This window comes from Papaver somniferum, unplaced genomic scaffold (genome assembly GCF_003573695.1).
Source record: "Papaver somniferum cultivar HN1 unplaced genomic scaffold, ASM357369v1 unplaced-scaffold_57, whole genome shotgun sequence".
Taxonomy (NCBI): Eukaryota; Viridiplantae; Streptophyta; class Magnoliopsida; order Ranunculales; family Papaveraceae; genus Papaver; species Papaver somniferum.
In genome coordinates, this window is record NW_020648415.1 from 714,821 (window position 1) to 738,160 (window position 23,340).

General features: G+C 38.0%; 3 protein-coding genes across 3 annotated transcripts; 2 read left to right on the forward strand and 1 right to left on the reverse strand.

Moving 5' to 3' along the window:
* The first annotated feature begins 9,174 nt into the window (after window positions 1–9,174).
* On the forward strand, window positions 9,175–9,882 carry LOC113343231 (mavicyanin-like). Its single transcript, XM_026587491.1, has 2 exons — window positions 9,175–9,390; window positions 9,504–9,882. Exons 1-2 carry the CDS (start codon window positions 9,210–9,212, stop codon window positions 9,848–9,850), a joined length of 528 nt encoding a protein of 175 aa, XP_026443276.1. The 5' UTR covers window positions 9,175–9,209; the 3' UTR covers window positions 9,851–9,882.
* Window positions 9,883–10,486: 604 nt separating this feature from the next.
* On the forward strand, window positions 10,487–13,613 carry LOC113343383 (CRS2-associated factor 2, chloroplastic-like). Its single transcript, XM_026587595.1, has 6 exons — window positions 10,487–11,234; window positions 11,452–11,579; window positions 11,658–11,883; window positions 12,337–12,464; window positions 12,579–12,723; window positions 13,114–13,613. Exons 1-6 carry the CDS (start codon window positions 10,568–10,570, stop codon window positions 13,509–13,511), a joined length of 1,692 nt encoding a protein of 563 aa, XP_026443380.1. The 5' UTR covers window positions 10,487–10,567; the 3' UTR covers window positions 13,512–13,613.
* Window positions 13,614–13,943: 330 nt separating this feature from the next.
* On the reverse strand, window positions 13,944–16,358 carry LOC113343384 (S-adenosylmethionine synthase 5-like). Its single transcript, XM_026587596.1, has 2 exons — window positions 16,068–16,358; window positions 13,944–15,469 (listed from the first exon to the last, which is right to left on the reverse strand). The coding sequence occupies exon 2, from the start codon at window positions 15,459–15,461 to the stop codon at window positions 14,280–14,282; it is 1,182 nt and encodes a 393-aa protein (XP_026443381.1). The 5' UTR covers window positions 15,462–15,469; window positions 16,068–16,358; the 3' UTR covers window positions 13,944–14,279.
* Window positions 16,359–23,340: the final 6,982 nt, after the last annotated feature.

Sequence of the window (23,340 nt, forward strand, 5' to 3'; positions counted from 1 at the left end):
ATCAAATGAATCGACCATAATTACCGAACAATTCGTGCTGATAACGTATTGTAAATTAATGAATTTTTAGTATATTAATTAATCAAAGATGCTCATGGTGCTGGTATTAATATAGTTGTATAGTGATTATAAAGAAACCAGTAACACTGTCTATTTTGTACACAGGAGACAGAGGAAGAGGTGCGGCTTGTATTGCTGACTCTTTCTTAGTGGTATCTCTAATACAAAATGAGAGATCGCACAAAGCCTATTTGTAGGCTATGTTTGCATGGTACATCAAGCATGATAACAACACGTGTCTTATACTTGTACAAGTAGGAATGCGATACATATTTGTCCATGGGAGTAATGTTTATCTCAAGTAAAAGCCTCGAATGTTCTTGACCGGCATAATGGTGGGCCACTCATAGACAGACGTGTCTATATAACAGTTTTTTTTTTATTTTGAGTGGGAAAATTAGGGGATTTGTTTTTTCGCAGACGGCTTGATTTTTCGGTGATGACTACAACAACTGGCATTGAAAAACCATATCGATTACAATAAAAACCTAGTTTAATTGGAGGTCATAACTTACAATTGGGGACCATGGAATTTTGTTTGCCCCCAAAATTTTTAGGGGTGTAAATATCGCAATATGAATATATTATTTTACCCTTCACTAATTGAAAATCAGTTTCACTAATTAACTACCCTAATTAAGGCCCCTAATCTATATACCCTAATTAAATCAAAGAGAAAATCAGTTTCTCTTTTCATCTTCATCTTCCTCTCCTCCCTTTCTCTTCTCCACCTCCACCATTAACGACTCCACCTCCACCGAGGAAAATTCTTCGAACCGATTCATCGCGTAATCGTCGATGATAAAACTTTAATCGACGATTAACTTCTTCTACAAATATGGCTAAAACAAAGCAAACCGCTCGCAAAGCACTTCAAATTCCTAATCTTGTAGATACGGTGAATGCAAAGGTGTACGTGCGAAGAGTTCCTGAAGCAAGCAAATCGAAACTTAAAAAGGGAATGGCTCCAATTAGAGGGTACGTTAACTTAAACCCACCTCCTATTCGATGTTTTGGTTGTTTTTTGATTGTGTAATCGAGATTGGTAATTGAAAAATAGAAGTTACAGAGTGAGAGTCGTTAGTATCGAACAAATAATACCCTAACGACTCTTACATTGCATGTTTTTTCTATGAAAAATCGTTAACCTGTTAGTGTAAATATGACGACCCTTGTTCTGCTACTTCGACCTTTTGTGCCCTAGAATAGAGTCGTCGCCATATTAGGTTGAAGATGACGACTGTAGTTTGACGACCCCAAATTAGTGCGTAACGACTCTAGGTTGAACTTGAACTGCCTTCTGTTGGAGAAAACGATAGAGTCGTCAGTAGTATATAATCCCTAGACTAGAGTCGTCATTAATCTATAATCCCTAGAGTCGTCATCTGTTTTATAGGGTCGGCAGTTACTTGTTTAACGACCCAAGTTTAATCTTTAACGACCCTTTAAGGACCAAAATCATCCTCACTGTCCAATTTTTGCAAAGAGTCGTTACCTTATAAATTACAGTCGTTACTCTGTAATGAAGAGTCGTTAGTTTGTTAGAGCATATCATTGACGACTCTTTAACTGATAGAGATAAAGTTGATGTCTTATAAAAAAAAAATTCTTGTTTTGAATGTAGTGACAAGAAAACGAAAGACAAGGTTGAAATCACGATAACTCCTCCTTAGAAACCTCCCCGCAACGATAAATACTTACTTGTTGGTCCATTGCGCGGAAGAAGGCCGAGTGAGGTATCATTTTCTATCACCGAACCGAGAGACAATGGTAATGAGTTGTCCGATTCGTCAGAATCAGGCACTCCTGTTGTTTCAGCTAACACTAGTGCTGAAGAAGAAGATGAACAAGAAGAAGACCAAGTAGAGGAGGAACAGGGTGTAGAACATGAGATACAAGAAGAAGAGATTCAAGAAGAAGAAGAGGAACGAAGAAGAGCAAGAAGAGGAGGAAGAGGGTGAAGGTAATGGTAGTGTGATGATGAGGATGATGGTAATGAGGAGGAACAACATAAAGGTAATAATGGCGTGATGATAATGATGATGAGAGGAAGAGAATGAAGGTAATGATGATGAAAAGGATGAAGGTGGTGATGATGGTAAAACCACTGTTGAGGATGAGGAAGGAATGCAAAGGCGAAAAAGCCGGTAAAGAGGGTTAAGAAGGATGGAACAGATATTGCACCCAGTGCGAGACACGTTCCCGCTACTCATTTGATGTTGCCTCCTCTTCGAGGTGGTAAACTTAGAGGAGAACCTAGAGATGGGGGCAAAGTTCTATTTGGATATCCTGGATCGTGGGCTCATTGCATTAGTGAGACAATCGTAAGAATCCCAAATTTGCTTGCTATTTGATTAGTTGGTGTTAACTTGTTTATGTTTTGTTTTTTAAATACGTGTTTGTTTATGTTTTGTAGGATCATAAGGATGCGCACGTCTTTTCCGGCACCAATCTTCTTTCAAGAAAATGGAGTTGTGGCCGCTAGAAGGTGAATGTGCAAGAGTTAGAGATTTGGTTGAAAACTCAGGTTTGTACAATGCGTTGTGAACTCTGTGATTGCGTATGACAAGGTCGCAGTATCTAGTTTCTGTGAAAGGTATCACGCTGAAGTCGACACATTCCAACTTCCTTTTGGTGAGATGGCGATAACTCCTGATGACGCAGAACAGATATTAGGGTGCAGGTCGAAGGCAAATCAACCGGTGAGAAGTTCAAGAGAAGGCCTAGTTGGGAAGACATCTATACATGGACCAAGAACTTGTTTGGCTGGGATTCCGAGAAGACTAATGGGCTTTTCGAGAAGGGACCTAAGTACCCGAAGAAAGAGTTCAAACTTGTAGATATTAGGAACATGTTTTCTGGGACAGAAAAGAAGGAAAAAGAAGGAGGTCTCTCTGATATGGAATGTCGCTATGCGGCGGCTGGGTATTTGTTGTATGTCCTTGCGTCGGTTATATTTCCTGACATCAAAGGTAACCGGGTGAGCGCCAACCTTCTTCAGCTTTTGGATCCCTTGGAAGATGTGAGCAAGTACTCTTGGGGGACTGCCATAATTGCACACCTGAATGGTCAGCTTTCTCAGGGATCTCGCAAACTAACTTCTCAAATTAATGGGAATTTGGCTCTAATCCAGGTATTTGGATTGATGAAAGTTTTCTTATTTTTGTACATTTAAAAAATTGAATTATTTATGTTTATTTCATTGGTTGCTATAGGTGTGGATTTATGATCAATTCCCAACACTTATCAAAGATAATGAAGATGTGGAACTCAACCCAAATTGGAGCAAAGGCATTCCAACGGGAACCAAATACTTGTTCACTGGTTCTCAAGATAGGGAACAAACTGATGCGTTGATACAAATGCGTCAGAAACTTGAAAACATCACGTCTAAAGAGGTAGTCTTCAATCCGTACAAGAATAATAGAGTTGGCGCAATAGAAGATGTTGTGTATTACCATGGCCCTTTGTTTCACCCTAACGGTTTTTCAATGTACAATCCGATAAGAATCATGCGTCAACTTGGTTTTATTCAAGATTCACCCGATGAGGATTATGTACCTCCGTTCAAGCACAAGTTGGAAAAGTGCGAGGCTGACGAAGCGGGTATAAAGGTGGCTTATGAACCTGAAGTTGATGTCAAGCATTGGAATGATAGACACTCTAGGCTTGTAGACATCTCATGGTGGGTGCATGCGGATGAAGATCATGAGTCAACACCGGATTACGTCGAATGGTATGAAGGCTTCTCCCATGGTAGGGTGATATGGGTAGATCCGACTCCGGGTAGGAGGACCAACAGAGCATCCACCTCTTCTTCTTCTCAAGTCAACAGTAGAGATGCTACTTCCATTCTGACACTAGTGGTGAGTATTTAATTTTCTAATTGTGTTATTCATCTACATATAAGAGAGTTAATGTGAAATTGTTTTTGAATGCATATAGAGGGAGCGAATGAAGCTTCTTGTCAAGGCTTTTTGTTGCTCGGCTGAAAAAGGGGAAGTGATGGATCCTGCGAAGCAACGTCGGTACGCTGATTACTGCACGCACATTGAAAATCCCAATGCAAAGAAAATGTTCAAGGAGCTGGCTAAGGAAGGTAAGAGGAGCCGGAAATCACGTAGCCAAAGAGCACAAGAAGTTGCTGAGCATGGCCAAAGTAGCCAACATCATGATGAACATCCCTATGAGGTACAAGAAATTACTAGAGAAGATGCTGGTTCCCCATAGGGTGCTCCTCCTAAGAAAAGCCGGAGAGTTAGCAGGTCAGGGAGGCAGTAAGGTGGTGGTCGAGGTCGAGATGGTCGACTTTAACTTATGTTAATTTTACTTTATGAATTGAACTTAAGTGTGTGTTGAAACAACTTATGTATTTGATTTGGAGTCTTTGTTTCGAGTACTTTATGTTTGGTAACTCCTGTGTTTGTTGAAAATACTATGTTTTCAAGTATGCTCGTTAGAACCATGTAGTACTCCAATGCAGAAAACATTTCCCTTCCTCATACCAAGGGTCGTCATCTTCGTCTTATAGTACTTTGACGACCCTAATTGTATTTATCACTTCAACACACAGAGTCGTTAATATCCTCAAATAGAGATCTAACGACCATTTTTCCCAAAACATCCAGGAGATGGAAAGAATATTTCTGGATAGAGTCGTCAGTGTTTATAATGAAATCAATGACGACCCTTGGTTAACAAAATATATCCAGGAGGTTTGAATTTATTTGGATAGAGTCGTTAGCTTTTTCATGTCAATGACGACTGTTTGTTGGATTTAGGAGTCGTTACTCTGCTATGGATACCTGTGACGACTCTCATTTTGAAACTAGAAAGGATTTTGATTTCATTAGGAAAATAACATTACATCTATCTCGTATTACATAAGAGTTAATATGGGTATTCTTGAAGTTGATGCATCAATTGTTCGTCAATGAACCTTCTCGCTCGACGATACAATTGTATATTCTTTATGGTGAATGGAACTTAGTTTCCCCATTACGTATTATCCATAACCCATCGAAACGTTCCAGCTGAAATTAAACGAGGAATGTTATACGTTTGTAACTTTGAAGCATGATAGAAGTTGCTTCCAAAAAGGATCGATATCTTCAATAGGAATGAGCGACTTGTAACCACCAAGCTTATGTCTACACGGGAGGCCAAGCCACGTCTCAGTTGTACAATTACTGTTTATCACTTTTCCACTTGAAGCTTTCGCTCGAAATCTGTGAAATTCATCCATCATATGCTTTATTGCCCAACATGACACTTGGTGCGAAACCCCGCGTAGCAATTGTTTGTATTCCAGGTATTGCTTCAAAAAACGGTCCTTACTATACTCCATCTGAGTCACTATCTTGCTAAGATCATCCTGGGCATGCTCATGAATAACTTCCTGTACAGTAACTACCCCACCAGTGTTTTCTCGAAAAAAAAATTTCAAACGTCCATGGGACTGCTCTGCGATACTGGTGGACTCATTTTGGTAGTGTTTGTACTTATTGGTCCATGCATAAACAAACTTCTCCTTCCAAGGATTCAACCAGGTATCTTGGCAATAGTCGACCACCTTCTTATAATCCGTACTCCAAACATCGATGAACTTTTGAAAATTTGCATAGTACTTTACTTCGGTCTTCGAATGGGCCAAAAGGTCCCAATCTTTGCAGAAATCCTCCCATACATCCCCCTATTCATCAAATTGTTCCTTCGCTTTCTTTTTCTCTTCTCGCTATCTCTTTTTTTGAAAGTTTACTAAGACGCTCGTCTTCCTCCTTGGAATGTTGATTACCCTTTGCAGGATTGATCTTTTGGATTTGATTCTTGCAATTATTAAAAAGATTCTTTTGGATGTGCCACGTACAAAGAAAATGTTGAGCAAGGGGAAAAAATTGACGAGCGACACTCATGACTGCAGAATCCTTATCCGAAAATATAACCTGCGGCGTCTCTTTGCCACGGTAAATCAACCTAACTTGTTCCAAAGCCCAAACATAGTCTTCTATCTTCTTCGACGAAGTTTTGTAGACCCTCGTTGTCTTCTTCACATACTTGTAGTTCTTCCCTTTGTGACTTTCTTCCTTATCCCCCGCTCTCTCGCATACCATCTCCATTTGCTTACAATCAACGTGTTTGATTTGAACAATTACGCACATATTCTCTTTTTCCTTGGAAATAATCCATTCCTTGACCTCAGCCTTTGTTTTCCACGTCTACATTAAACAAATAACACGTTCATTATAAAACACTAATTAAACAATTTTCGTATGGATATACATTGACTCAAACAATAAAAACGTACCAAATCGGTCATATATGTTTGGGAGGTATCCAAGCCGACAGTTTCGAGGGGTTCAGGTTGAGAGCTCACCCGTACAACCAACCACAGAAAAAGAACAAAAAAATCAGTATAGGGTCGTCACTCTGTAAGATGTTAATATGACGACCCAGACAGTCGTCGTCATAATTTACAGGTGAACGACTCTTTAAGTCGTCACCCAGATTTTCTGTAGACAAACGACCCTTTTCTCGACATATGACGACTCTTTTTATAAAGTGACGACTCTACATTGATAGATATAACCAACTCTGCCCATTTTTCACCTTGAATCGTCACCTTGTATACATATAAATAACGACTCTAAGAGTCGTTCTCTGGTACATATGAAGAGTCGTTTGGTTTTAATCTTTACGGATTAACGATTCATGTTAGTGGTTGCATTTAGTTTTGAACTTAACTCAACCAAATGTGGTTGAGGAAGTTTGGTCGCTCCATTCTATATATAGAGGCCCATATCTCACATATTCCATATCAAAACCCTAATTATCAACCTCCTCTTCTCCTTCTCATTTAATTACCATTTAAGAGCAAAACAAAAGAGAAACATCATGACTCCAAAAACTAATAAGAGAATTGTGCCATTACAAGAGCTTGGAAAACAGTCACTAACCGCTTTGAAAATCTAGACAAGGACATTGATGAAACATCGGATGCTTGGTGGAACCGTGTATTCATTGTTTTTGTGGCGTTGGACGGAAATTGCAACTCAAGGTCTTTGAAACAAGTCAAGGAACGCTTCCAGAAGATACAATTCGAGTGTGATGTTTTGAAAAGAGAACTTAAGGCTGTTAGGGAAGTCTTTCCGGATATGCTGAGTGTTGTAAGAGTAAGTATTTGAACAAGAGGTAAAACTTATAAAAAGCTTTGATCGATACTAACTAAGTATATTTGTATTTTCAGTTGGGGAAGGCGTATCGCTATTATGAGGAGCTTCGTGGGGAAAAGTTTGAGCTCCATGATTGCTACTTTATCTTGGAAGGCACTAGATATAACTACGCCATATATGATTAAGTGTATAAGTGCACCTTTATTATCTATTGTATTTCATTTCCTTCAATGCAACGCTATGCGAGATTATGCCTTTTACGATTCAATGAAATGATTCTATGAAATCAAAAATTATGAGAATCTAGTGCAAGGGTCGTTACTTTATATAACTAATCAAACTAACGACTCTAAAATAAATTAGTAATTGATAGCTAGGATCGTCATTTCATATGACTACATGTATGACGACCCTAAGTGTTACTTTTTACAGAGAGTTTTGGTTTTAGAGTCGTCTATGTGTAAATAAAACAACAAAACGACTCTAAGTGACCTAGTTAAAAAGGGTCGTCAATGTTTAGCGCACTACCCTAACGATTTTTCATAACCGGGAAAAGTGGCAGGTTTGTGTCGTTATTGGTAGTGTCAATATACTGACGACCTCGGAGAGTCGTTTGGGTATACATCCCCCGACTTTGACGACCCTTTCCCTGAGTTGTTCCATAGTGTGGATGATTCGACCACTTGAAGAAACAAACAGACAAATCGAAGGGTATAAGATGTTTACCTGATTGTTTTGAGCTTGGGGTTCCTCATTTTGACTGTCGGTTCCTTCATCTTGAGCAATGGGATCTTCATTCCAACCATTGTTCATGCCTTCCTCTATCAACATCTCCTCATCAAACATCCAACCCATATCATTAGTTGAGACAATCTTACCATCAACACAATCATTGTTGTTATTTGAAGCTTCACCAATCTCATTCCCTCCACTTGAATCACTCATTTGTAAAAACCCTAGGTTTTCCTCTCAAAACTCCTCCTCTTCTTCTCAACACATAAAACACATAACACACATTTTCCACAAATTTTTTTTCCTAAAATCAGATTTTAATCTAAATACACTTACCACACTAATCAAACTAATTAATTCCTAATACTAATCATATAAGGACAGTTTTGCCATTTAGAAAATATTTTTTTAAGGGGTGACCCAAATTAGGATTGGGTGACCTTTTTTGTCCCGTAATGCATGGCCCCCAATTAGAAGTTATGGCCCCCAATTAAACTAGGAATAAAAAGTATCCCCATATGTAGGTTCTTTATTTTATAAAATCTCATATTAAACCATTTAGCCAAAATATAACCTTATTATTTTGTCCGGGTGCTTTTGGAAATTTATGCATTTTCATAAGCTTTACAAATCACCTAAAAAATCACTTTCTAACCGCAAGTATGTGCATCACAAAAATATCTTTTTCTTTCAGGAATATGTTAAAGCTTTAAAAAAAATGGGTCTTACAACCCGTATAATTACTTATTCTAGGTGATTGTAATTGTATCATTCTCGTTAACCAAATTCATAATAAAGGAATAATTTAAGAATATGTTTTAATTAGGTCTATTTTTAAGCCAAAATGAAAAAATCCAGATTCGGACAGAATAACATTTTATTTTTATTTTAAAGATAAAATTTATTTAACCAACTAGAGGATGACTACCGAGGATAAATAAGCAAATAACATAACTATTAATAAGCCACGCTTTGTATACTTCCATTATAAGTTATAACTAGACTAAGAATTTAGTAGTAGTTACTGAGATCCACTAATTCCTAGTGACTTCAAGACTAAAGTAACTTTTCTATTTTAAGAGTAATTACTAGTGATTTCAGCCAAATGATTTCCTTTCATTTCTCCTATTCTTACTAGACTTCTGAAGTCTCGTTCCAAAACGGAATATATTTGCACTAAGCTTAGTCTTCCACAGTGATACAACATTTTCCTCTTTAGAAACTACCTTGCTCTCTCTAATCAAAATCATGGTTTTCAAAACTGAAGCTTTGGTCTTCTTGGTTATTATGTTTGCCTATTCGGGTGTTCCTTTGATGGTAAATGGTGCCGTTTATACTGTCGGCGGATTTACCGGTTGGACGACAATCGGGCATTACGATTATGCCAAGTGGGCTGCTAACCAAACTTTTCAAGTCGGAGACGCCATCCGTGAGTTTCTTCTTTCAGTTTTTTTTTTTTTTTTTTTTTTTGTGTTTGTGAATTCTAGCTAGATGTTTAAATTTTGTGTGCAATGTTTCTGACATTTATTTTACATTGTGTAGGCTTCGTATTTAATCCTGCACACCATAATGTAATGGAAGTGAGCTCCTCCGACTATGAATCATGTAATGCAGAGGCCGCAACATCTATCTATATCACGGGAGACGATACAATTCCACTCACAAAAGAGGGTCACCATTACTTCATCTGTGGAGTTCCTGGTCACTGCCAAGTAGGCCAGAAGGTTGATATCCAAGTTTCGACAAAAGGGGGAGCCATGACTCCAACTATGTCACCTGCTAATTCTACTTCACCTTCGAACACAACATCTTCTGCATCTAAATATTCTTCCAAAGATCTTATTGTTTTAGTCCCGGCTCTAGTTGTTTCTGCATTTGGTTTTGCTTAGTAATGTTTGCTTCAGTTTTTTCTTTTTTCTTTTTCTTCCTAAGCATTTTGTTTAGTTTATTAAGTTTGGTTTTCTCTGCAATTAGTAGTTGCCATAAATAGAGTTTTGCAAGCATATTAAGAAAATATTAAGAAACGCAGTAAGGTATAAAGTTTGTCTTATTTACGGTTTGTTTGATAAAATATTTTCGACGTCAATTATTAAATTATTATTTCCTCCGTTTTAAAATAATAGGTCGGTTTGTGTGCATATTTATCCACAAACCAGCCTATCATTTTGAGAAGGAGATAGCACAAAACCAAAGAAAATGTTAATTGACCAATGAAAATGCTAGATTGAGTTCGTGCCAAAATCATGGGAAATGCCGTGCGTCTAGCAGTACTGGTTGACTAATTGGCTAGACCAAAAAATACCCCTTAGCCAAACTGAAACACCCCATAACCATGTTTTCCAAAATTGCTAATAAGAAGCACCGGTTTGTTTTGGGGCGTACCAAAGTATAAATAAGACAAACCAGTCATTTCCTTAAGGTTGGCACAATCCAAGCAAATTGATACCCCACTAGCAACCTTGAAATTTCCCCTAAATTATTTTAGCAAACGCGATTTTCAGGAAAGAAGTTAAACCTCAAACGCTACTTTCACTCAAAAGTTCAAAATCCGAGCCTCATCCATCCACAAGGTTAAAAAAGCAACTTCCCACCACAATTTCTCCTTAATGGCGATTTTTGCAACACTCCCAGGACTCAATCTCTTCTCTTCACCTCCATCAAACCCTAGACTCCCATCTCCATCTGATCCTACACCCAAACCCTCTCCTCCAATCCCAACTCCAAGATACCCCAAACCCCTAAAATCACAAAAATCAATCATAAAACAACCTCCAAATGAATCAACCACCACTACCAGTCCAGCTTTCAAATCCTTCCACCGCCGTACAAAATACTACAAACCCGTCTCCGACGGAGTAATTTCATCAGAAGGTGATCGTTCTGTGATTATTGGAGAATCTGGGGTATCATATTTGTTGCCTGGAGCTCCATTTGAGTTTCAATTTAGTTACTCTGAGACACCTAAAGTGAAACCACTGGCTATTCGTGAACCGGCATTTTTGCCATTTGCGCCACCCACAATGCCCAGGCCGTGGACTGGGAAAGCTCCGTTGAAGAAATCGAAGAAGAATATACCATTGTTCGATTCGTTTAATCCGCCACCAGTGGGAATGAAGGGTGTTAAGCAGGTTGAAATGCCGGGGCCGTTTCCACTTGGGAGGTTTCCGAAGGAGGGGATGACGAGAGAGGAGATTCTGGGGGAGAGATTGACGAAAGAGGAGGTTAGGATGTTGGTTAAGCCTCATTTGTCTCACAATCGGCAAGTTAATCTCGGTAAGGGTTTAATTTCATTGGACATTTTTCGAATTATGTTATAGAGTATCATAATGAGTACACAATCTACTAGAAAATCTTATTGGGTCCTGACTGCCCGGCCGTGTCTGTTCATTGGAATCGCTACTGCATTGTTGCCTTGTCATCTAGTATGTGTATGATACTTCAATAGGTGTTTCATTTGTGTAGTGATTTCGTAGTTGGGGTTCTTTTGCAGGGAGGGATGGATTGACACATAATATGTTGGAGTTAATCCATGAGCACTGGAAGAGGCAAAGGATTTGTAAGGTTCGGTGTAGAGGTGTGCCGACTGTTGATATGGACAATGTCTGCTATCATCTCGAGGTTGGACCATTTGTTTTTTGTTTGATCTTATTGGCATGTGTTTGCTGCGCTTTGCTCAAGTATGAATGCTAATGCCAGGAAAAGACGGGTGGAAAGATAATTCATCGGGTTGGTGGTGTTCTGTATCTTTTCCGTGGAAGAAATTATAACTATCGTACTCGTCCACAATACCCTGTAATGTTATGGAAACCAGCCACTCCTGTTTATCCGAAACTCATCCAGGAAGCTCCAGAAGGTTTGACCAAATTTGAGGCCGCTGACATGATAAAGAAAGGGAAGAATCTGCTACCAATTTGTAAACTAGGTAAACATTTGTCTCTTGTTTGAAGCATGTTCTTTTATCCTTACATCCGTTCATCAGTAAATGCATAAAAATTACATTATTTCCCATTTGATATTGAGATAGAGATTGTTTACAGGCCAATTCACTGAAATCTGAATGCATAGATAGATACTGTGGAGGCACGTAGACAAAAACTAGAAAATAACATGGATGAGGTTACACTAGTTTCTAGGTTACTTTGCTTTTTGCGGCTATGAAACCAATTATCCACACTTAGTGCTACCGGCATTCATGTAGTGAGTTCCACTGCTGGTGTTTATTCATCCCCTTTGTGACAATATGACTATTCTAGTATTCTGGTATGCAGGTTTCTGGCTTGTTAGAAATAATGCAAAATTTTCCTTAAGATAGCTCTATAAAGAGTATCTAGTCCAGTTTATGTAGCTACGGCTAATCTCTTCTTTCTAAACACAGCCAAAAATGGAATTTACATGAACCTTGTAAAGGATGTCAGGGATGCTTTTGAGGAAAGCCCATTGGTGAAGATTGACTGCCGAGGAATGCATGCAAGTGATTATAAGAAGATAGGTGCAAAGCTTAAGGTCCGTGTATTTAGTTCTGATACAGGAAGACCTACAAACCTAAAAGTTTAGTTCATATTTGGCCTGGGGTTTACACTCTCCTGATGTTATTTACTGATGGTTTGCTGATAACAGGAGTTGGTACCTTGTGTTCTCTTGTCTTTCGATGACGAGCAAATATTGACATGGAGGGGCGAAGAATGGAAATCTATGTATCCTGAAGCTCCACCTACAGTCCCTGTCAGTAATCACTCCAATGATAGTGCTTCCTTAAATTCAGGTAATTTGGAGATGACTAAGGCATTAATTTACTAAATTTCACTTATTCTCGAATTCTGGAATGAACAAACGTCAATTTCCTTCTGCGGGAGATGAACTAATCTGAGAATCTACCTTAAAGACAACCTTCAGTACAGTTCTTACTAGTAAAATGCAAGGGTGTTGTTCACGTATAACGTCGCTGGAGCCAAACGGTTGGCACAGCAGAAATTGAACCCGTAACATATAGCAGGCAGTCTGACTATTAACATTGTAGATACATTGATCACAATTATGTTTCTTTTGCTAGATGAATTTTGGTCTTAGAATGGTTTCTTATAACATTGTGTTATGTCTGTAAGTTGGTTTCATCTCTTACAACTCAGTGTGTGGTTTTCTTGAAAATTTTCAGGAGAGTTGCATAGCGCAAACGAAAGACTAGTCCCTGAGTTGGAAATCTCTAGCCCAAAATTTCTGTCAAGATGGAAGAGGGCAATAGAGTCAAGCAAGGCATTATTACTGGATGAAATTGAACTTGGGCCAGATGAGCTTTTAGAGAAGGTTGAGGCATTTGCAGTCACATTACAGGCTGCAGAGCACTCTTATCCTGCATTAATAGTGTCAAGCGGGGAAAGTGCTGGTATAGTAAACACAGATGATGAAGATGGACCCACTCTGAGCGATGATGAAGATGACGACAGTGAATTTGGTTATGGGGATCAAGATTACTCCTTTGAAGAATTAGAGTCATCAATCCCTAAAGGATCATTGCCAGTGGACGTGATTGTGGAGCAACTAACTTTAGAATAACTGCGAGAATACTGTATATGATGTTAGTATCAGTATATAAAAAGAAATCTGTAAAGAATGTTCACGTTTTTCAGTGAAAGAAAGCTTCATTAACTAGCACCACACTTCTTGCAGCATATGGACCATGAGTTATATGGTTTGAAACTTTAGCGAACTTGTCTGGGTACTGGATGGGTTATCAAATTTACACAATTACAGTCACAAATCAACAACACAGAACGTTCTTCTGAAGTAATCCGGTTATGGGTGGACTGCTTTGTAATTGCAGGGTTATGAATGACACTCTGGATGGCCATCATAACCATAACTGTCTTGCAGGGCAGCATGTTCATGAGTTATCCATCCCCATGTACTTCATTCATGACCAGAACTGTTAAGGTAAAAAATCTAACTTGCAAACAGTCGAATAAAAAGAAACAAGACTCCGAGACACATAACAATAACTGCCCTCTACTGTAGAGATTTCTTTGCAACAGAACAGAATACATACTCAGGGATAATAGAAGAACAAATACTTCTTTCCTACCCCCTTACTTGACAAAAGTTCAAATCCCATTTATCTTGCTCTTTTTCCACCATAGAAAGGAAACAGAAAATCACAAAACAAAACAGAAACATAACTAATCATAAGTAGGTAAAAGTACAACATTTGGGCAGTTCTTCATTTTTTCCACTAGAACCAGGCAGCGGGGAAGAGATTATTATCAGGGTAGCCAACGACAAAGAAGTAAAGAGATTATGCACTCATCAATCACATTATGTTTCTTCCTAAGCTTGGGGTTTGTCCCACTTGAGTGGCTTGACAACCTCCCATGTGAAGTCAGGGTCATCCCTTCCGAAGTGACCGTAAGCAGCTGTCTTCAAGAACCTGCTGTTTCCACCTCTCTTGAGGTCAAGGTGGATGGAGATCATACCTGGCCTGAAGTCGAAGGTTTCCTTCACAATCTGAAGAATTACCTTGTCTGGAATTTTACCTGTACCATATGTGTCGACAAACACTGATAATGGCTCTGGAACACCAATGGCATATGATACCTGAACAATGCACCTCCTAGCAAGTCCGTTGGCAACAATGCTCTTGGCTGCCTGCCTGACGATGTATGCTCCACTCCTGTCCACCTTGGTTGGATCCTTTCCTGAGAAAGCACCGCCTCCGTGGGCTCCCCAACCTCCATAAGTATCAATGATGATCTTCCTGCCAGTAAGACCAGCATCACCATGAGGACCACCAATGACGAAACGACCTGATGGGTTAAGGTGGAAGATGGTCTTCTCGTCTAGGTACTTCTCTGGGATAACAGGCTTGATCACATGCTCCTTAAGATCAGCAGCAATCTCATCATTGGTCACAGTTTCATCGTGCTGAGTTGAGATAAGGACAGTGTGTACTCGGAGAGGAACCATGGCACCAGCTTCATTGTGGTACTCCACAGTGACTTGGGTCTTTCCATCAGGTCTCAACCAGGCACAGGTACCATTCTTACGCACTTCAGTCAGTTTAGCACCAAGCTTAGTTGCCAGCACATGACTCAAAGGCATCAACTCGGGAGTCTCATCTGTAGCATATCCAAACATATGACCTTGATCACCAGCACCAATCTCCTCTGGCCTCTTAGTCAAATGCCCGTGCACACCTTGTGCAATGTCAGGACTCTGTTGTTCAATGTTCACCAAAACCTTACAGTTATCAGCATCAAGACCTACATCGTCAGATACGAAACCGATAGCACGGCAAGTATCACGAACAATCTTCTCGTAATCAACATTGGCTTTAGTTGTAATCTCTCCGAAAACCATAACCATGTTTGTTTTGGTGCAGGTTTCACAAGCAACCTTGCTATCAGGGTCCTGTTCAAGGCAGGCATCTAGTACTGCATCCGAGATCTGATCACATAGCTTGTCGGGATGTCCCTCGTTCACTGATTCGGAGGTGAATAGAAATGTCTCCATCTTTAATACTACACCAAAATCACAAAAATTAGCAAATCAATTAATACAGAAAATCCATTTTAATGCCTCAAAAAAAAAAATTAAAATAAATAAATAATCCATTTTCAAACAAATAACCACATAAATATGTATATATCAATTTGTTCAATCACATAAATATGTCTATATCAATTTGTTCAACATCTACCGAAATTACCCTCACACTTCACAAAATTACGATTATGTCCCTAAATCAGAGCTCATCAGATCAAACTGAGTCTCAACCATCAAACCTAGGATAACCTCATGTGCAATCACACTAGTTAAAAACATAACCTTAAATCAATCAATCTAATCAAACATAGGATAAGATCCACAAAACTGTCTTAAATGACATTAATACCCTCATTTTTTGCCATTTTTTTTCCTGCTAAATCCAGTAGTTAAACTAAAAATGAACTAAAAGTCTCCATTACTAGGACTGAAAATCGACTGGATCTCAAGATTTTCAAGCAACTAATCATTTAAAAAAATGAACAATAAAACAATTAAACAAACTTTGAGAGATGTTCCAACGAGAAAGAAACAATAAGATCTAGCATGAAAGATTGAAGAAGAAGGACTAACCTGAGGGGGGCTGGCGAGAGTGAAACCCTAAAAGCTTCTGTGATAAAATGGAGGGGAGGAGGATTTTTGTGCTGTTCTGTGGAACTCTCTACGAGTTTTGATGCTAGTATTGGGGTTTCTATTTATAGACGAAAGAATGTAGCCGAAAACATTTTAATAGTCCTAGATTTTCTTTTGGGGTTTTAGGATCATTGAATCGACGGTTGGTGTTTTATGTTAATCCGGATCTCCATCTCTAAATCGACGGACGGTAGGTTTCTGGTGGAGTCGGTGAAGACAGGGAACTAGCCAACTAGGAGTCTAGGAACGTCTCTTTTTTTCAAAGGGATTTCTATGTGTTCGGTTTTGACCGGTGAAAACAAGTCATTCACCAACCCATCCATTTTTTGTTAGCTAACATGTATGGCTGGCTCGGCTGAAAAGTTGAGTGTGAACTTGTACGATTTTTTATTTTGAATTTTTTTTTTTCCGAAGCATGAATAATATTAAATATAACTTAAGAAAGAAAGGGATTATATAGTCCTAGATCTGGAAATTTCCTGTTAAACTGTTATTCGTAATTCGTGTATATTCTTTTTTCCTTGATGTATAGAACCTCGTATATTTAGGGACGACCCAAAAGATAAAATAGGATCACCCAAACCTAAAATGTAGCTATTTCTTATTTCCCGTTTTTTTAATGTCCAAACTATCCTTTACAATCGGTAGATAATTTTATAATCGGGAAGTTAATCCACAATCGGGAGTCAATTTAGTTTATATAACTTCCGAATATAAAGTATATTCCCAAAATAAAATCCTCTATCTTTTGAATTTTGATTGCTATAATCGGTAGTAAATAAAGTTATCTTGATTCCATATTAAAAGATTAAAGTAGACCTTTGGCAAAAATGGTACCATAATCGGTAGTGAATTTAGTTCATATAATTACCGAATATAGAGTAGCCCCAAAATGAGATTTTGCAAAAATTCTCTAGGGTTATTTTGCGTTTCCTCTCCTCCCAAGATAGCTAATTAGCGTTTCCTCCCCAAAAAGATTCAAATTAGCGTTTCCTCCCCTCGTCAAGTATTCCGTCCATTTTCCTGTTAGCTGAGTCAGCAAAAGTGTACACGTGGAAAAGATAAACACATGTCAATTGAAATACCCGGAATACCCTCTTATACTAATATGACCTGCCGGAGGTAGCTAAAGTCAAAACAATCAACGGTGAAGTTTTACGATCAATGGTTTAGGCATTTATACAAACACCTTCCGTGTGTGACTTCAGTAGTGAAGAAAACTTCCCATTTGATTTCCAAACATTTCTCTATATCCTTCGCTGCAGAATTCTCCAACCATATAACTGCAAAACCATTTAAACTATAACGGCATCAACCGATTCATCTTCCATACATCGTTGATTTCCAGGGACAACATAAAAGTTCTTCCCCGTTTGTTCATGGCTTTGATTCATGGCAGCGAGTTCCTTCAATCACCCAAGAACTAAAGATAGCAGCAAAAACTCTCCCTTCATCTCCCTTCATCTATCTCTTATTCCCTATCTCTTTTTCCCTGTTTTTTGTGATAAAAATGATGCCTGACAAGTATGTTTATGAATTCTATGTCACTGGGATGAGAGATACAAGATCATTGAGCCACTCACCCCCTTCTGCAATGATTTTTCCTAACATTCATCTATACCAACAACTCAAACTTTCTTTCATTCAGCATAACATCACCTCCAGTGTCCTCAACAACATCTAGTTTTTGTTATTTCCCGTAATCCCAACATCAAATGCACTCCAGAAATTTACCAATCTGCATCAACTCATCAGCACACAACACCATCGAAGCTCTATAACTGCAATCATACAAACCCCTATAGAAATTCGATTAGAACCCATCTAATTAATAGCAACAACAACTTGAATTCCTCTTCTTCTTCTTTTCTTAATTCAAAACTAAAGCCTAATTTGTTTCTTCCATCTCCTCCATAACAGTAGCAGGCTCTCTTCATTCATTCACGGATTTAATTGTAATCGAGACAAACTTTCATTCCTGCAGCTCAACTCTAGAACCTCTTGTAATTTCTAATTTCTTCACCATCTTCTCAATCAGTATCACCGGAACAGCATCAAACCATCCCTTTCTCCCATTAGATTTCAGAAAGAAACGATTAGAACCCTAGATTTTGAGATAAACCCCAACTTGGATATTAATCTCATAGATAAAAAAACATAGAAATTACCAGATTTGTTCCCTTACAGTTGATCTATCTTTTTTTTCTCATCATCAATCTTAGCTAATTTCTCATCTTGTACCTATTTTGACTTTTCAAAGCTACGTTTTCACCACCTGGTGAATTAATAAATGAAACTCATTTCTCGCAGGATGTCGAGACCTAGTATAACTTCAATTCTCTGATATGGAAATCTAATGAGGTGCTAATAAGAACCAAAGGATTATTGAAACTTTAATGTGAACGAAGAAGACGAGGTTATTTTGGACAATTTGTTAAAAAGATTTTTATTTCTGCCACACGTGCACTTGGCACTCAGCTAACAGGAAAATTGACGGAATATTTGACGAGAGGAGGAAACACTAATTTGAATCTTTTTGGGGAGGAAACGCTAATTAGCGATCTTGGGAGGGGAGGAAACACAAAATAACCCAATTCTCTATTTTTTGAATTTTGGTTGAGCCTATAATCGGTAGGAAATGAAGTTATCCTTACTTCCAATTATACAGTAGACCTATTTACCGAAATCCTACCATAATCGGTAGTCAATATAGTTCATATAACTACCGAATATAGAGTAGCCCCAAAATGAGATTTTCCCAAAATCCTCTATTTTTTGAATTTTGGTTGAGCCTATAATCGGTAGTTATATGAAGTTATCCTGACTTCCGATTATACAATGGACCTCTTTACCGAAATCCCACCATAATCGGTAGTCAAGATAGTTCTTTTAACTACCGAATATAGAGTAGCCCCAAATTTTATTTTTGCCGAAATCTCAATTTTTTGAATTTTGGTTGAGCCTATAATCGGTAATAAATGGAGTTATCCTGACTTCCGATTATACAGTGGACCTCTTTACGGAAATCCTACCATGATCGGTAGTCAAGATAGTTCATATAACTACCGAATATAGAGTAGCCCCAAAAAAATTTTTTTCCGAAATCTCAATTATTTTTCGAATTTGGTGACTCGAATAATCCGTAGGTTAATAAGTTAACCTTACGTCCGATTATAAAGTTGCCCCAAACTTTGTTTTTGCCGAAATCACCAATTTTTCGAATTTGGAAACAACAATAATCGGAAGTTAAATAAGGAACCTTAATCTCCGACTATTAAGGAGCCCCAAATTTTGTTTTTGCCAAAATCTCAATTTTTTTCGAATTTGGAAACTAGAATAATCGGTAGTTTATGAAGTCATTTATGAACTTCACATATCTACCGATTGCTAACGGCCACAAGATTGATAATACTTATAATCGGCAGATAATACCACTTACAAAGCTACCGATTGTGTAAGGGTTCTTAGGTAATCTCCGCAAATTTAGACATCCCTTAGCCTTGTATATGGGTTGGGAATAAAAAAGTCGCCCCTAATTCTTTTGGGGTCGCCCCTAAAAATGCCAGGATATAGAACGGTGGTTCCTAGACTATATTTAAAATTCTTTAAATAGAAGCCGATTTGTTAATTATGTGATTCGAACCCCTATCTCCTTAGTAAGGATATGAGGACCATCCAGGACCATCCGCTGCATGGTTTGGTAAACCATCAGAACTAATTAAGAATGACTTTTTTCGAAAGGATACCTATATTTTCGATTTCGACTGGCGAAAATAAGTCATTCACCAACTCATCCAGTTTTGTTTAGCTAACATGTATGTTTCGGGCAGAAAGGTTAGTAAAAACTCCTACGACTTTTAAAGTAGAGTGTGAAATGAATTTTGCACCCAAAATTGAGTTACAAATCTTTCGTTAACCCTGTTGGCAGAGCCCAGATTGCAGAACTGCAAAAATCTTTCGTTATGACCCTTTGGTACCAACCCAAACAAATAGTTGGCAGAGCCCAGATTGTGGAACTGTAAAAATCAACTTAGCTACAAATTGGAACCAAAAAACTAACACGCTAACTATAGCTATGATTCTAAGAAATACTTTGGGCTATTGTAGGGAGGTGCGAACCATGGAAATCACGAATCTGAATAAGAATGTTGGAGAGGTGTTAGCAGCACCTGAGGCGTGGAAATGGGGATTACAATTTCAAGCTTCCACTATCAACATTGAAGCTCACAACACCAATCTGGTCAGACTCCTCCAAGGTCTTCAAAGAAGTATGGACTGACGAGCAAAAGCTATCTGGGAAGATAGAATTTCAAATTTTTTGGTTGCTCTTTCTTCTTCAAAACTATTTACTTATGTTTCGACTAGAAAATTAGCAAACCGGGCAGCAAACGATTTATTTTCCAACATTAATAATAATGTGGGTGTTAGATTAGTGGTGGATACTGAAATTTATATACTCCCTCCGTCCCAAATTGGATGAGCTATTTGGTTTTAAATTTTGTCCCATAAATAGATGAGCTATCTTACTAATCAAGGGGATATAATTTAAAATTACCCTTTTGATTGATTATTGTTACTATAATAAATATGTATAATTTGATAGCATGTTTATTCGTTACGTAGGTGTTTTAAAATGCTTTTCAACGGTATAAAGTTTTCGAAAAACCGTGGTATAGTTTAAGAGATAAATCATTTATAAGTTTTACTAGTTATTATCCATGAGGATATAATTGTAAAAAATACTTAAACATACTCCTCTTTTCTCCTTGCCGTAAGAATTGTGCAAACTACAACTAGCTCATCTAATTTGGGACGGAGGAAATAAAACATAAGATTTTCTATTACCATGATTAAATTTAAATGAGATCTTAAATTATTTATTACCCGGCTAAGCAAGTTACGTAAAATTTAATACAATAATATCTTGTCAAAATTTATATCACCTCGACCGGTCAGATTTTTCTTTTTCATTGCTAAGTGGGTAATTGTACACTCGAACAAAAGTCACTGGATTTATGATTTGTTTTTTTTTTCTTTTTGTTTTTGAAGCATGATTACGGTTTGTTATCATTCTTTGGATTACGCATTCAGCGAATTCGATTGGATTATTTAAATATTAAAAGATAGAACAAAGAACATTTTGTTTTTAGTTTTTTAACATGAAACCCGACCATTCGAAACGAAGAAAACGAAACAAATATAAGAAGAAGATAAGCTAAAGAAAGACTAGTTTCTGGCAGGATTCCCGAGTGTGGTGATGCTCATTTTTTCCATTTTGATCAACATTTCGTGATTAACGTAAACACTATTGTCCATAATGACAACATAAAGCGTCTCTTTGTACTACTCGTATTATTTAATTCAATGAGAAATCTCGTGGAGTGATTTTATTCTTTAATCGAAGAACGAATCAAAAAAGAAAAGATAGGAGCCACAGGACGTCGGGCCGAGAGACTCAGCTACACTTAGCCAAAGCTGAACCACGGCTGCAATGTCAACGTATTGGGAAAGAGCAGTCATTTGAAATTTTGTTAGGTGGCACAAATAAGATGGGGTAACTGACACGTGGCGGTCGTAGCGGGGTTGGTCGCCAACAAAATTGATGGAAAGAGGAAGGCAAACTAAAAGGTTGGTGTGAGCCAGGCCGAATGAAGAGGAGATTCTCGCAGAGTTTCATGAAAGATTACTTTATGGCAACAACCAGCACCATTTTTGATGTAATAACTCTTCTTCTTTTTCCTTTTGGGGGTACAATCGGTGCAAGGTGGGTGCCCACTGTAATAAGGTTGGTTATACTCTGTGAACATGAACGATGGCTGTCACTTAAGCGAAGATTAGACGGATTGCGGGAACATATTTTTTTTTGAAATTCCGCATTTTGTCACATGCTTAAGTAAAACAAAATGATTTTTTTAATAAAGGTTGATTATATTAACTTTTAATTTTGGAAAAATAATTTATTCGTTTTGGGTACAAAAGCAGAAAGATCTTATCCATAGTCCGTAGTAATACGTGTGCAACGAGAAAGGAAACCACAAAGTTTAAGAAGGTAGTGGAATGAACTGAGAATCGAATATAGGGCGTAGAACATGCATGGCTCGTGGGGTGGAAAGCAGAATCAAGGCATTCCGAGACACCCTTCACGTGGGTTGTCGTTTCTCTCTCGCACTACTTGTCGCCCAACACACCACGCAACTTTTTTTTCCGGAAAAGAGATAAACCTCGTATATATATATATATATATATATATATATATACCGGGTATCATCCCGGTCTACGGCCGGGCTCAACCTTTTTCGTTTTCGTTTAGTTGTTTGATCGGCTGGTCCGTATTTTACCAAAAAAAATTTAATCATTCACAAAACTAATTAGATTATAACGGTCAAACATCGAGCTTATAAGTTAGTTCGGACTTGCGTTCCTAGTATTTGTGGTTGTGTCAAATTAGTCGGGGCGTACAGTCCCGGCCATGATCCCTTGAGGATATCATAGTATTTTGTTGATCGGGTCAAATTAGCCGGGGCCGTGGTCCCTTGAGAATACTATAGTATTTTGTTGGTCAGGTCAAATTAGCCGGGGCTTACAGCCCCGAGCGTGGCCCTTAAACATTCCCTAATGTTTTGTTGGTCGGGGTTGTGACCCTTAAACCTCGCACATAAATCTTTACCATGTTTTTTTATTTTATTTGTTTTTTAAAAGTAGCTTTCAGATTAGTTGAGGCTAACTTAAATTTTCTTGAGAAAGTTATGGTACAAATCATTATGTTTATTGGATGATTGAACGTTCGATGGACCAGAGTATATCTGGTGTATACGAATAATCTTCATGGAGGGTCATCCACCAAACATAAGCCAAACAGACCCTTAGCCATATGTTTTCCGTGAAGATGTATTAGTAAGGAGATATTTGGTTGCATTAAACATAAAACCTCTTACGCAATTCACTCCTCTTCCTCTATTAGGTTTTATTTCTTCTCCTTTCCTCTTTAGACCAATTTTTTTTTAAATCATCAGCTCTGTTTTCTTTTATTTCACCGTATCCATCCTTTAAATCATCCATAATAATAACTTAGTATTAATAACTCAGTATTATTATGAATAAAGAGATGAAGTTAAGAATTAGAAGTCGTTAATGGAGGGGAAGAACTATACATAGAAGACCATCTGTTGGTGAAACCGTTAAAGAATGATGCTCTTCTGTTCTATAAATACAT